The sequence below is a fragment of the Anolis sagrei genome, chromosome 3 (genome assembly GCF_037176765.1).
Source record: "Anolis sagrei isolate rAnoSag1 chromosome 3, rAnoSag1.mat, whole genome shotgun sequence".
Lineage (NCBI taxonomy): Eukaryota > Metazoa > Chordata > Lepidosauria > Squamata > Dactyloidae > Anolis > Anolis sagrei.
This window is the reverse complement of record NC_090023.1, coordinates 106,355,705-106,371,768: the sequence shown is the minus strand read 5'-3', so window position 1 is coordinate 106,371,768 and position 16,064 is coordinate 106,355,705. Positions and strand designations below refer to the sequence as shown.

General features: G+C 42.3%; 1 protein-coding gene across 1 annotated transcript in view; it reads right to left on the bottom strand.

Moving 5' to 3' along the window:
- The window catches only part of LOC132771550 (vertebrate ancient opsin-like), a 100,771-nt gene extending 84,945 nt beyond the window's left edge, over positions 1-15,826 (bottom strand). The window contains exons 1-2 of the mRNA XM_060769706.2: positions 15,672-15,826; positions 7,438-8,120 (exon numbers count right to left, since the gene is read on the bottom strand). Of these exons, the coding sequence (XP_060625689.1) occupies positions 7,438-7,771 (334 nt within the window). The 5' untranslated portion in view covers positions 7,772-8,120; positions 15,672-15,826. The remainder of the gene's footprint in view (positions 1-7,437; positions 8,121-15,671) is intronic.
- Positions 15,827-16,064: the final 238 nt, after the last annotated feature.

Below are 16,064 nucleotides of genomic sequence, written 5' to 3'. Positions count from 1 at the left end.
GATGGCAAAAACCATATTCTCTGGTTTTATTAAGAAAAAGAAAGAAAAAAAATATAACTCTACATTCCAGAAAGATAATACTGGAAGATGAAGTCTTTGATAAAGGAGAAGTCCTTGAAGATGCAGATAAAAAAAGAAAAGGTGCTCTTTTAACTTTTGCCTGCCCACCTCCTACAAGCTATTCAGTTCGGGGACTTAATCTAAGATGTCACTTTCCCCTGTTTGGATTAAAGAAATGTCATTTCCTTTTGAGTTGGCATTGAATTTATGAAGGATATTGTTTTTACAGTTTTATTTCTTTTACTAGCTGTACCCGCCACGTGTTGCTGTGGCCAACCTTCCCTCCCTCTTTCACTCCTTCTCTCCTTCCTTCCTTCCTTCTCTGCCTTTCCTTCCTTCCTTTATTTTTCGCTTCCATCCTTCCTTTTGTCTTTCCTTCCTTCTCTCCCTCTTTCTCTTCTTCCTTCGCTCCCTCTTTCCTTCCTTTTCTTTCCTTCTCTTCTTCCTTCTTTCTAACCATTTCTTTCCATCCCTCTTCTTTTCCTCTTTCTCTCCTTCCTTCTCTACCTCTTCCCTCCCTCCCTCCCTCCCCTCCCCTCCCTCTTCCTTCCCTTTTTTCTGTATGTCATTTATCTTTTTATCATTTATCTTTTGGGGGGTTTTAAGTCCTTTCCACTGGTTTTTTTTTGGGGGGGGGAGGTTATGAGTGATAGACACTCATTGGTCTGTTAGCGTTGCTGTGGCCAACCTTCCCTCCCTTTTTCTCTCTCTCCTTCCTTCCTTCCCTATTCCTTCGTTCCTTTCTTCTTCCTTTCTTTCCTTCTCTCCCCCCCCCCCCTGTTCTTTTCCTTCTTTCTTCCTTCTCTACCTCTTTCTTTCCTCCTTTCCTTTGCTATTTGCTTCCATCCTTCCTTCTCTCTTTCCTGCCTTCTTTCTCTCCTTTTTTCTCTCCCTCTTTCCTTCCTTCCCTTCTCTCCCTCTTGCCTGGACTCCAGCAGGAAGGCAGCCTTGCAGGGCTTCGCTAACCCAGCACCACCCCACCCCTTCTTCTTTTTGCCATGGCTGCAGGATGCCTTCGCTGTTTTGCAGATGGGCACGCAGGCAGGGTCCTATGGAAGGTGCCCTGCGGCTGAGGCAGAAAAAAGGGGTCAATGTGGGTGAGCAAGGTCCACCTTCAAAAAATGGCTCCTGCCCCACCAGGCCCTGAAAGGCGGAGGGCTGTAGAACTCCCTTCTCGTAGGTGCCCAGGCAAGGGAAGGTGAAGCCTGGCGAGCAGCATCCACATGGACAAGCCACACACCCGCCTCTCCAGGGGGAAAAGAAGTAGGAGAGGTCTGTGTTTGTTGGGGCCGACAAAGAGGAAGGAGACTGGGAGGGAAGGAAGGAGGGCCCACGCATGGAAAGGGACTCCAGGGCAAGGTTCCTCTTCCCTCAGAACAGTTGGTGCGTCAGTCTTCTCGCGTGCTGGGGAGAGGGCCTTTTGCGCATGCTCTGTTAGGTATTTTTTTTGGGGGGGGGGATATTAAAGTCATTTCCCCTTCATTTTTTAAGATTTTTTGGAAGACATAGATTGGATTAGAATGTGTTTTGCTGCCAAATTTGGTGCCAATTCGTCCAGGGGTTTTTGAGTTCTGTCAATCCCACAAACGAACATTACATTTTTATTTATATAGATATATTGAAAAACAATCTTTTGACAATTTCTTTTGTACAATTCATGTCATTTTTGTTCTGTGAATATCTGTTTTATTTGTCATGGAGATGTAATATTTTTTAATAAAAATATTATAAAAAATAGATCATTGGAATTAATATTTTAAATCATGTTTTTGCTAAAACGTTGCTCAACTTGTTGGGTAGGCCTAGCTATTTCAGATCCATGAAGCCATCATCTTTCCTAAACTGTACAAAAGAAATTGTCAAAAGATTATTTTCAATATATAAAAGAAATAAAATCGTAAAAACGATATTGTGCAGGTACAACTGCACCAGGAGCTCCAATTTTGTTTGCTTAATGTTTGTTTTAGTCCTAAGTTTCAGGGACTCTGCAGATAGGTGGCTTCTTTTGGCTGCAATCATAGGGCAAGCCACCTGTCAATTATAGTTAGGTTCCCTGGTCCTGCCCCCTTTTGGGGTTTTTGGAGGGAATAGAAGCCTTTTTGGGTTCAGTCCACACAGAGAAGCTTTCCATGCAGGACATAATACCAAGAGCTCCTTTAGAAAGCTTCGTCTTCTACAGCTTGGCCGGGGTTATACAGCCCTACAGCTTGGCCAAGGATTATACAGCCTTACAGCTCCTTTGCTGAGGGACTTCAGCCAGCCATCACCAAAACCTGAACTCCTTTTCCCTCTGGAAGTCTACAAAGCTCTGCTTGGTAAGGGTCACTCGCGGAAGCCAGAAACAGTTGGTACCGGGTGTAGGGGCTCCATGCCAACAGAGGCAAAGAAAGACTGCCCAGATGAGAAGTTAAGGATTTCCCCATAAGTTAAAATACCAGTCATGAAGATAGTGCCTGTTCCCTGTGGACAAGACTGAAAGAGCCAATAGACTGTTAAGAAAGCCTTAAAGTACCTGTTTGTTTTCATTGATAAAGAACATTGTTGAACCTTTAAGCAATCTAAAGATTCTGTTTTAAGGAAATCCAAGGGCCTTTAATCTGAGGTAGCCCTGGCGTCCCATTGGGCACACGGAATTTATGTCCTGTCTACAGTCTTTTGCACAGGCCCAGCGTGCGACAGCACAAATATCCTTCATAAATTCAATGCCAAGTCAAAAGTAAATGACAGCCTTCATTCTGGATTTTTTGTTCTCAATTTTCCAAAGTTACCACAAGAAACCAAAAAGGTCAATATGAGTGAATACAGTGGGTCCTTGCTATTTGCTAGGATTTGATTGCATGACCCCCCCCCCCCCCCCGATACCAAGTAGGAGGGAAACTGTGTCCCTTACATAAAACTATAAAACCAGGCTTTGCTTTCTGGAATTTTTATTGAATATTTTAAAACTGTGGGTGGTTGTATCTGTGAATATGAAGGGAGACTATACTCAGATCCTTTGAACAACTGGTCCCATGAATCTAACTTTCTCTTGTCCTACATATCATTCTTTACATAAAAATGACTCAGAGCATCTAGGTTCTTTTTGCTATGTCACCAATGATATATTTAGGGAGCCACTTAATTTTCTTAAGCTATAGCACCTGAAAGCCACATTAAATTGTGAATCCACAAACACATAGTCATCAAAAGATGTGTTGTTCCTACTGCTGCTGCTTGATGCCACAAAGGCAAATCTATCACAGGATTTTATTTAAAGGTGGTTTGCCATTACCTCCCTCTGGGAACAAGAACTTGCTCAAGGTCAACCACTGGATTTGCATGGGCTGAATGGGAATTCAGACCAATGTCTCCTAAACTTAAAGTCCACTACTCAAACCAATGTATCACAGTTGTAGTGTCAAAGGATGTACTCCAAGCACAAACATTTGCTTCCTGAAGTTGGAATTTGTCATTTGAAGATTTCTCCTGACCAAAAACTCTTAAAAGTCATTATAATTAACTATTTGAACACTTTAGTCAACAACTGTTGCCAGTGTGTAAACTTTTTTTTTTTGCACAGAAGCAACCTTGATCATTTACAGTAATGCATTGAAAAAATAATTGCCACTACAGTTATCCCAGTCACCACAATCATTAAAATGGTTAGGACTTCTTGTTAAAGAGAAATACTCTGTGTGGGAGGGCAGTAAGTGCCATCCATATCCTCAGTATGCCCATAACTGGGGAAAGCGGGATGGCTGAGTAAGTTGTGACCAATTCCATCTCGGAACCAGTCCAACTGTTTACATGGGTCCAGAGTGCACCTTTGCTTCCAAATTTTGGGGAAACTCCATAGCAACCTGTAAGGTTTTTTGATGCAATTCAAGGATGTGTCAGGCAGCCTTGGCCTACATTAACCTGAATTAGGTCTGTGTATCATCTAGCCACCAAGGAGCTGATTCACCCCCATCCTTAGGATAAAGTGTTCATGGAGATATGCCTAGGTCTTCCCTGAAATGATTTTCCAAACTGCTTTCTGCTACAGCACAAAAATTTACATCCCAGCAGGAAATAAAATTTCAGATCCAGGACTACTAAGCAGGGTTGTGTACATTTTATTTATTTATTTACTTACTTATTTATTATTCAAACTTATATGCCGCCACTCCCCTGGGGCTCGGAGTGGCTTACAAGAATGACTAAAATCTAACACAATTTAAAACAATTTAAAAACAGTAAATCAACAATCAAAGGCCCGTCGAAACAGGTATGTCTTACATGCCTTGCGGAAAGCTAATAAGTCCTGCAAGGCACGGACTTCAGGTGGCAGAGTATTCCAGAGTGATGGTGCCACTGCTGTAAAGGCTCTGCATCTGGTTGCTGTTAGACGAAAGGTCTTGACACTGGGAATTTCCAATAGACCTTGGTCCTCAGAACGGAGGGATCTCTGGGGTTGGTAGGGGGTGAGGCGGTCCCTCAGGTACATCGGCCCCAGACCATGCAAGGCCTTAAAAGTGAGTACCATCACTTTGAAAGTGATCCGGTGCTCAATTGGTAACCAATGCAGCTGTAGTAAGATTGGGGTTATGTGGCATCTCATCGGAATTCCCGCAAGAAGCCGAGCAGCTGCATTTTGTACCAACTTGAGCTTCCGGATCACCGACAGAGGAAGGCCAATGTAGTTAGTTTTTACAAATGGGCTCTGGCTGGTTCAGCCCTTTTGGACAGCCATAACAGCATAGGCTCTGCCACCATTTTTTTTCTGGCTGCAACAAACCACATGGCTGCTGGAAACAACTACTTTCTGTTTCTTTCGGCTACACGTGGAGCGGCAGCCATACACCCACACAGAGTTTCCCTATGAGCCCTGCCTGTTGAGAACAGAAGAGAGTCATGATGCATCTTATAGCCAAGCTGGGCTTCCATTTTTTTCTGTTATGAGCAGGCTTCTGAGAAACACAGATTAGTGATCTAAATTCTCAGTGCCATTCAGAGCTCTGCATGGCTTGAGCTTTTCATTCAAACAGCAATAAATAAGCAGTTTAGTTTCTACACACTTAGGAAACTGTCACTAATGGTGGCCTTCACACAAGGCAAGCTTCAAATGTGGGTAGAGGACATATCTTATCATTTCTAAAGCCACCATAAAATGAGGAGGTAACTAATATCTTTTTTTAAGAATGGCTAATGCTCCTACAGGTAGTGTAGCTCCCACTGAAATAAGTGTTTGAAAGGGGTGCCTTCCTTAACTCGGCTTTGTTGAAAGGGTGTTGAGGGTGAACGATCCCAGAAAGTGTGGTTTCTTAAGCCTGGTGCCTTTAACTCAGGTCTTATTGAAAGATATAAGGAGAAAGGCTCCCCGAAAGGATGGGAGGCTTCCCGTCTTTCCATAAAGATGGGAAGTTTCCTATCCTTGACCTGACTTAGAGGCTTCCACCCATGTGATGAGGAGGAAGCTGAGAGGATGCCAGCTACCTCTGGCAACATGAAACCCAGACTGAAGAAAGAAGGGAGAGTGGAGGGAGAAATAGCCAAGGTTCCCTTTTAAAAGCCTGAACCCAACCGGCTTACTGAGGCTTAGACTTTCCTCTGTGGGATGAGGGAGAAGCCTGAATGGTGTGGGGCGGGCACTACCAATGGTGCGTGTGAAAAGGTCCAAGGAGAAGGGATCCCAGAAAGGATGGTTTCTTAAGACTGATTCCCTAAAGATGACAGAAAGGGGAACCTCATAAGTTCTGCATTGAGGCCAATGGGACGAATCTTACCAAATCTTTTGGTTGCTGGATCAGGAAACAGATTTTTTTTCCTGACTGAATTCAGGCGTTTCCCGAAAAATGGATCTGGGGGTCTACCAAAATCTGGATACCAAAAACAGAATAGGATTTAACCAAATCGCACACCCCTGCTACTAAGAAGTATGCATCTCAGCCTGAGGATTCTAATCAAGATAACTAATTAAGTGCTTATGAAGGTAACAAGTAACTATATGCTCTACGTGGGGTTGCCCTTGAAGACTGCCCGGAAGCTGCAGATGGTCCAGCGCTCAGCGGCCAGGTTACTAACGGGAGTGGCACTTAGGGAGCATACCACTCCTCTGCTGAGCCAGCTCCACTGGCTGCCAATCCGCTACCGGGCACAATTCAAGGTGCTGGCTTTAGCCTATAAAGCCCTAAACGGTTCCGGCCCTGCTTACCTCTCCGAACGCATCTCCACCTATGAACCGACGAGGACGTTAAGATCGTCCGGGGAGGCCCTGCTCTCGGTCCCGCCTGTGTCGCAGGCGCGGCTGGCGGGGACGAGGGACAGGGCCTTCTCGCTGGTGGCCCCTCGGCTATGGAATGCCCTACCCGTAGACATCAGGCAGGCCCCTTCGTTGCTGGAGTTCCGGAGGAAGGTCAAGACGTGGCTCTATGAACAGGCGTTTGGTCAACATGGCAATTGAACTCATGAAGACGGTATAAATGAACAAGGAATGGTAGAAGGATTACGAGAACAGAATCTGATTTTTACTGAGGCGTTGATGACTATGTTGTGTTGTTGTGTCGTTTGTATTGTCCGTTGTGTATACTGTGTTTTTAACTAATTGTTATTGTAATAAATTGCATTGTAAACCGCATTGAGTCGCCGAATTAGGCTGAAAAATGCGGTATAAAAATAAAGCAAATAAATAAATAAATAAATAAATATATCATGAACATCAAACAAAGCTAGAAGAGGGAAGCTACTCATATATATCTCTAGAAATTTTAGTCAATAATCAGCCCCAAAAACTGGATAAACTTATAAAAGTCAATGTAAGCAGTGTACATTATCTCTTATTTAAAAAACAAATCATCACTTTCTCTGTATAGAGCAGCAAAAGGTGAAAATGTAATCTATCCCAGGAGAACTTAAAAGAAGTACCAACCCCCTCTACTCAATCTGCTGTAGCACCCACTTCTGACCTTTCAAAATGCCTGGGTGGAAAAACTGTAGCAGCAGCAACTCTTTGCTTCTTTCAAGTTCTCCTGAAATAAAGACCCTTTTATCGTTCTACTCAGAAAAGGGAAAGGTTCTTTATCACAAAAGGAAAAAGAGTTACTACTGTGCCTTAACTTATTTTTAAGAGAGAGAAGGAAAGAAGAAAAGGAAGAGGTTAAAAACCTTTGTTGAATGCCTGGGCAGGGAAATTGGCAGTAATCGCCTGTGGTGGCTGGTCACCTGAGAAAGTTCTTGTTCCGGCCCCTCTTTTTGGAATAGCCCTTGACTTACCCACAGGTCACATCAAAATCCATGATTTGAGCCTCCAAACTTGCCCTCAACTTATATATATTGTATAATATTTCATTATGTTCAGTGACATTTCTTCTAGTAGTAATTATCCCTGGAACAGTGAAAGAGAAGTGCTTAATCTCTTACCAAAACAAGAATTGACAAAGCCGTACCACCTGCAGCCGTGTTCTCCTCCAATCCATCTGCCATAAATGTTTGATATGAAGCTGAGTGTAGTCCCAGAGATGCAGACTAGCATGTCGCTGGCACTGATATTCAGCAGCAGCATGTTCACAGGGTTGCGCAAGGTTTTAAACTTACAGAAGAGAATGAGGACAACCAAGTTATTCAAGAAACCGAAAACTAGAATTAGTCCAAGAAAAATAGCAACAATGTTGTGTCCCATTCTTGAGAGTCCATTTCTTGGCTCTTCAAATGAAGTGCTCATATTGAAAGTCAAATTAGCACTAACTTCTGACATCCTAGTAGATGAGATGATACCAAAGAATCTTATTTCCAGATTGAAGCTTTTGAAAATTGCCACTTTTCCTTTACCAAGTTTGGAATTTTTATACAGTATGATTTATCATGACTTCTTAACTATAAATGTGAGGTTGTACATCCCAGAAACATATTGTGCTTTTCCTTCCTGCAATCCTATAACTTCTGTTGAACAGAAAACAGTAGTGATCCGGCATGTCACTCCACTAAAAGAATTATTTCAGGAGATCCTTAAAAGAGAAAAAAATTCAAAAATGCAGAGATATGATTCTCTCCAATCAAAAAAGCTTCATTATTCATTATTTTCTCCTCATGCTTTTTCTTGACTCCTGCATATAATGAGAGAAAAACATAAGCATTATAGTTAGGACAATAATTGTATATGAAAGCATTACATAAACTGCTCCTAGCCTTATTACTCACACCATCTTTTTACTTCTCAAGACAAGAAAAATTTCATGGAAGATGCTGCTTCCATTCATTTCATAAGTTTCTTCTTTTTAATTACATGGTCCAAGGTATTGCCTTCCACAGTTGACTATCAAATGAATGTAATTGCACTGAAAGATCATTCACATTCTCAAAGATCAGCTTGATACATGCTTTGGATTTTTCTCTCTCATCAGGATACAACTTGTTCTTTCAAACTGTAGAAGGGAAATAACACTTAAACCATGGACCACACTTTAGGATTACAACCAAGATAGACTGCCCTTACTTTGACTGCAAAAGGACTCAAGTTCACTCCCTAGAATTTTCAGGTAGGTCCAGAAAACATCCATTTTTGAACAAAATTCATTCTACAAACCAAGAGGGATGAGGATAGAGTGCAGTATGGGTTGGATCATGGAGAGCAAAAAGCATTGACTACAGTAGAAAGGATCAATTACAACTCTTTAATTAAATTACATGCTTTACACTGCTTCTTGGCTCACCAAACAGAGGGAAAACCACTCCATGGCACATAATCATAGGAAGATGCAACACAGGAGTACTTGACTTGCCAAAGAAGTTTGGCCATTAATTTGGCTATATATGAGGCCTCATTTACAGTACCAGATGTTGGCTTCAAAATATATAATACAAATACAACACAGCTTGACTTCTTGTAAATTTTAAGGTCACCAGATGTTGTTGCTTCATGTTTACAACAACACAAGCATTTCCGATACTTTTGTTTCAATATAGCACATTTCTCTTTCTCACTCGTTTGCTCTCTTGGCCTCCCTACATCTGTTTCTCTCTTCCCCCTGAGCCTTATCTAGATCTTCTTAGTCCCTTGTGTGCCTATGTATGTGTGCTTCCAAGTTGTCTGCTGGTGTATGGCGACTCCATGAATGTCATAGGGTTTTCTTAGGCAAATAATACTCAGAGATGGTTTCCCCACTTCCTTCCTCTGAAACATAGCCTACAGCATTTGGTAGAATTGGTCTCCCATTCCAGTATTAACCAAGGCTTATTCTACTATTATAAACACTGCTATAAAGTTTAGGAATACCCTTAAATGCAACACAGAGGGTGACAATGATCTTCATTTGGATGATGGAGGAGGAAAACAGAGTGGAATTTAAATGAAATGAGGAGTGAAATAGAGAATGTATGCGATATGGATGGGTGCAAGGAACTCCAGATCCCTCTGAATCTTACTCTTTTAATGTGACCCCTTGTCATATAATCTCTCCCTTGAGATATATATTCATCAAGGTTTTCCCTACAAGTGGTTGGTAATATGGGATTTGAAAGACAACTCTATCATTACCAATGCAAACAGAATATATCATAACAGTAGAAGTCCACAGTCTTGTTCAGCGGCAAGAAACAGAAAGTTCATTTAGGTTATTCATTAATTTTAAAAGCAGAAAAATTAGATTAAAAAGTGCAATGAGATTCTTCTTTAGTCTACAGATGCTTTTTGAAAGCAGAACATACATTTTAAAGATGAGTTAGCAATAATGTAGCATCTGCACACAAATTGTGTTGTCAGAGGCAGAAAGACAAGGGAACACATGTTTCATCGCTTAATATATTATTTAAACAACGCCTGCTGTGAACTCATCACTTTTTGTTATTATTTAATAGTTACATAGTTTTTGTCTGCACGTAATAGGCAATCTTCTACCAAGAGGTAAACAATATCAAGACTGCTAAGGACTGGCTGGGAAAAGATAGAAGAAGGGACAAATCTAAAGAGGATTGCATAATTTATCTCCATCTTTGTTTTCCTCCTATTATTTTAGCTGTACAGATCCATATTTTTCCAGAAAAGACAATTGCCTAAATCCTGTTATTATCTCCTACTAGAGCAGATCCATGAAATCAATGGGATGTATTTGTTAATACACTACTCAAGAACTGGTTGAATGGATTTCCTTTACCCAATGGTTCCCAAACTTTGGTCTCCAGGTGTTTTGGACTTTATTTCCCAGAAGCCTCAGCCAGATTTGCCAACAGTCAGAAGGTCTAGGAGCCGATATCCAAAACATCTGGAGGACCAAAGACTTCCATATAGCTCCAAAGGACTTTTTTTTTTTGCCCAATTCAGCCAAACAGCAAATAGCTGCATTGACTTCTATGCTAGATTTAGCAGTTTGCATATAGATACAAGGCATCTGACATTAAGGATTTGCAATCATATATCCATGAAAAACAACAACAATTAGGGCTTTAGACCCTCCCTCTTACATCCCATTAATTTCCACAACATTAAGATGCAAGCACCCTGTTCCGAATCAAACATGTCCTGTATCCATAAAGAAGAAACGAAGAAAAACAATGTTAACTTCTCACCAGACTTGTTCAATTGCATCTGCTTCTTTGAAAAGAACATTAATAATTCAGATTGTATTCATATTTATTTCCCATTGAGAAACAATATTTTGTTTTTCAGCTTACAAATGTTATGCTTCCAGGTAAATGTTTTGCTTCCTCTTTTTAATTTCTGATACTGAATGTACTACATACTCAACTACTAATCCCAACAAAGTAATTACTCAAAAGCCCCAAACAATGTGTATGTTATTATCTTTGTTTACATTTTGCATTTTTCTGCTGTTGTGTGATGCCTGCTAAGTTTTGCCTATGATTCCATGTTCCTTGATGAAAGCTGCTCCAAGTCCTTTCAGGGAGATGGGGTAGGGTACAAATAAAATTTATTATTTTTATCATTCATAAATGTTTTACATTCTTTTTTAATAAGCTCCACTTAATAGGGTGACATAATGGCTCTGCTTCCTAATGTGGTGGACCCTACTTCTGCAAAACCAATGATAAAATCCTAAATCACAACAGAACCAAATTTGTTTGTTTGAGGGCACATTTTAGCCACATTAAGTAACTTTACTTTGAACTGTTGTTAATGAAAGAGAATTTCAAAAGCAATTAACACCTCTATTTTAAAGCATGGAACTAATATTTGGCTAAATTATACTCCAAGTCCATATGCTTTCTGAAAGACCACTTCAGCTAGCACACTGTCATATAAAATCCAGATTTTCTGCTTTGAACTGGATTGTACAGCAGTGTAGACTCAGATAATCCAGTTCAAAGAAGTCTTTATAGATTATCTGCCTTGATAATCTGGATTATATAGCAGTGTAGAAGGGGCCCTTCTTTTCATCCTCAACCCTGTTAACACTATGCACATGCAGGCATTGAGATAATGCACATGCAGGCATTGAGATAATGTATAGTTGCTTATTTCTTCCTCAGATATAGCCAACAGAACTTGGTATTTGTTGGTCTCCCATCCAAGTACTAACCAAAGATGAGCATGCTTAGCTTAAACTATCAGATGGGATTTAGTGCCGAATATTTAGGCCTTCCTTAATTTTGTATTTTTGAAGAACTAAAATTTAGGGACACACGAACAGAATCGGTGAATACTATCATCATCATTAATAAATGTGACTATAAAATATTTTCTGCAGTTTTTTTCCAGCTCAAGAAATGACACATTAATTTTCCAGTAGCAATTATTTATCCCATCCCCAACATTATCATGTTACACATTTTATAATTAAAATTGTTCTCTAGAGTCCTAACAACTACATTAATGGGACTTGACAAACCTGCAAATGAATGCCTTAAACAGCAAATTGAAAAGTTAAACTCTGCAGTAAATGAAGCCTTGGAAAGGATGGCTGTTTTGGGTTTTGTTTGTTTGATTTCAATGGAAAGGAAAGAAGTAAAAAGGTGGAACAGATTTTCCAGATGTTTTGGAACTCAAACCTTAGCTGGATCCTCGCCTGAAAATATTCACAATGGAATAAACAAGCTACAACTGCACATCTAAACATTCCAAGTCAAATCCAGTTGATACCTGGCAAATTTCCAGTCCATAATGCTAATCTCAAAGGAAGTTTTGACTTTCCAACAATGAGGAAGGGAGGGGAAGTGAACAAAGAAATCACAAATCACAAAGGAAATTAAAGTTTTCCAACAGCTAGAAGAATAGTGGGTGGAGTTGGAAAGTCATTATGATTTGCAGTAGTTCCTGTCATAACATTTTTCTTTCTATCAAGGACTTTTCTATGTCCTAATGACCTTTTTTCTCACTAGCAGTTCATAGTCTAAGCAGAGTGGGGCATGATGAGACAGACATCTCTGGGCCCTTCCACACAGCCATATAACCCAGAATATCAGCTTTGAACTGGATTATCTGAGTCCGCACTGCCATATAATCCAGTTCAATGTGGATTTTATATAGCCATGTGGAAGAGACCTCTGCTGGGTAAACCACAGACATGTCAGCGTAACAAAGGTCTTCTCCACTCAACCATGTATAGAAATTAAAACAAAACTAAAAGCACAATAAAGAAAGGTCTGAAAGGATCTTAAAGCCCAAACTTATAGAAGTGTGCAGAACAAATTGACTATTGAAGAAAGGAAGCTCTGGGGAAGGAATCTGGAATGGAGCTATTCTAGGGGAGAGTCAGAATTACAGAATAGGAAGGATCCACAGGGACCATCTACTCCAATGCCCTGAAAAAGAAGGGAAACACCACTCTTGCACAACTGTTAATCTGCTGCCTTCCAACTTTCTGAGCTTTTCAATTGTACTTTCAGTGGGTTTCTGACTTAACTGGAAACATGAGAAACACCTGCACATATTAAGACGAGTCCTTAGAATTGTATGCATAGCAAAAGAAACCTCCTCAAAGAAGCTTTTGACTCTTAGGCCCCCTTCACACAACTGTATAAAATCCACACTGAACTGGATTATATGGCAGTGTGGGCTCAGATAACCCAGTTCAAAACAAAAATTGTGGGTTATCTGCCATGATATTATGAGTTATGTGGTTGTGTGGAAGGGCACTAAGGCAACTTACTTTGCCAAGCAAATACACTAACAGATCAGCTATTTGATCTTACACAGCTCTTGTAAAAAAAATTTGGTATTCCTGTTGTGCAGCCCTAAATGCATTTACAACAAGCCTATCATGGGATTTTCTGGGGCCGAGAGTGTGTGATTTGCCCAAGCGTCCAAATGTATAAATATGCTTGAAAACTTGTGGCTTTAACATGCCATGGGTTCTGGAAGCAGCTTAGAGTCTAAGACCCTTTCTACACTGTCATATAATCCAGATTATATTATATTATATTATATTATAATTATATTATATTATATGAATCTACACTGCCAGATAATTCCATTCAAAACAGATCATCTGGATCTTATGTGGTGTGTAGAAGGGGCCTGAGAGAATGAAGTTAGCGGCATAAACTTTCACAGACTAAGGGCCCTCCCAGACAGGCCCTGTATCCCAGGATCTGATCCCAGATTTTCTGTTTGTCCCAGATTATGTTGCAGGGCAGACTCATATAATCCAGTTTAAGGCAGAAACTTGCCTTAAACTGGATACACAGCTGAATAAAATTCCACATTTTCTGTTTTGAACTGGAATATATGGCAGTGTGGACTCAGATAACCAAGTTCAAAACAGATATTGTGGGATTCTCTGCCTTGATATTTTGGGTTATATGGCTGTGCAGAAGGGTGCATCTATGCCAGGAATGGGCAAACCCAGGCCGGGGGGGGGGGGGAGAGATGCACCCCTTAGGCTCTTTTCTCAGGCCTTTTTCTCTCTCACCATCCTTTCCTTCCTTTTCTCTCCTTCCTTCCCCCCTTCCTTCCCTCTCCCTCCCTCCTTGCTTCTTTTCCACCCTTTCTGTCTTCCCCCTCTCTTTCTTCCCTCCTTCCCTCTCACCCTCTATTTCCTCTCTTCCTTCCTTCCCTTGTCTTTCCTTCCTTCTCTCTTCCCTCCCTCCCCTTCCACCCTTCCTTCTCTTTTTCCTTCGACCTTTCCTCCTGGGGGATGTTTAGCTGGAAGAAGAGAAGGTAGAGAACCATGTCCCGTTAAGGAGGAGGGGCAAGACTGACTTTCTGCTGCTCTAGAGACCAAGGCACAAGGAAGCAATGGTTTCAAATGGCAGGAAAAGAGATTCGACTGAAAAGATTAGGAAGAACCTCCTGGAGAGTAGCATAGGCTGCCTGGGAGTGTGGTGGAGTCTCCTCCTCTGGAGGCTTTTCCGCAGAAGCTGTCTGGGGGGGGGGGGGTGCTTTGATTGTGCCTTCTTGCATGGCAGGGGGTTGGGCTGGATGGCCCTTGGGGGTCTCTTCAAGCTCTAGGATTCTAGACATCTACATCAGGAGTAGGCAATATGGGGTCTAATGGATACACTTTTTTCTCTCCCACCCACCATCCCATCCTGACCAAGGCCAACCCTTTTGGGATCCAAACGTTTCCTGTCTTTTCTTCACTTTATGCTTCCAAAAGAGAAGAGGGAGGGGAGGAAAGGTCAGGGAGGGGGCTTGGGAGAATCCCCTCCCTCCCGGCCCACCCACTCCGCTCCAGCTTGCCATGTGGCCCCCAAGTTAGAAAGTTTGCCCATGCCTAATCTATGCCAAAGAATTAGTGCAGTTTAACACCACTTTAACTGTCATGGCACAACGCTATGAAATCCTGGGATTGATAGTTTGGTGAAGTACCAGCACTCTTTGGCAGAGAATGACGAAAACCTTGGACCCTTCCCCACAGCCCTATATCCCAGAATATCCAGGCAGAAAATCCCACATGATCTGAGTGTGGACTCAGATAACCCAGTTCAAAGCAGATATTGTGTGATTTTCTGCCTTGATTTTCTGGAATATAGGGCTGTATGGAAGGGTCCATCAAGACATTCATGCAGCTCGACACCACTTTAACTGTCATGGCACAATGCTATAAAATCCTGGGATTGATAGTTTGGTGAGGCATCAGCCCTCAAAGGATGAAGACCTTGTCAAAGCACAACTCCCAGGATTCAGTAGCATTGAGCCCTGGCAGTTCAAGTGGTGTCAAGCTGCAGGACTTCTATGGTAGAGATGCATCCTAAGTACACACAAAGGGATGTGAAATAGGACAGTGATCAGGACTCTGGCCCTAAATTCGATTAGTTTGAACATGACAAGTTTTAACCCGCAAAGTCTACTTCGTCAGACGTAGGGCCCTTCCACACAGCCCTATATCCCAGAATATCAAGGCAGAAAATCCCTCATTATCTGCTTTGAGCTGGGTTATCTGATTCCACACTCAGATATTGTGGGATGTTCTGTCTTGGTGTTCTGGGACATAGGGCTGTGTGGAAGGGCCCCCAGGTGGGGCTGGAATCCCTCGACTGGGTGTCCTTTCATGCAGGTAGACTTAGGATGCATCTCCTTTCCTTGGGCTCTCCTTTCCTCTGTCTCTCGTTCTGCATTGGGGAAAGAGAGCAAGGCAATGGGGACTGGAAGGCAGTGCAGGGGGTGCTTGGGGAAGGCGTGCCCAAGGGAAGGGAAACTTGGAAAGTGTGAGCCCCTCCCCCTTTCTTCCTTCCTTCCTCTCTCTCCCTCTCCCTCTTACCTGCGCCTCTGGGCTCCCCCTGGTTGACTGTCAGCAGTTCCGAGGAAGAGAACCGTGCAGAGACGCACAGGCGGAGGCTCTGCTCCTTTCTGCCCGTTTCCCGCCTCTGCAGACCCTGCTTCCCCCGGCGCCCGCCGCCCACTCCAAATCCGCTTGGCTCCGCCCACTCCCGCGCCGATTGGTAGACGCCGCAGAGGGGGCGGGGTCTTCTGGGCCTCTTTGGCAGCCCGAGGAGCGAAGAGGCCACGCCCCCGAGGGACCCCCTACTGCTCCCTGGCTTGAAACCTGGCTTGAAAGCGGTCCCTGGGAAAGGGGTCTAGGGTGGGCGCCCTTCTTTCCTTTCTTTTATATAGTCCCTCTCTATAATTGCGTTGCTACCATTGTCATTTCATT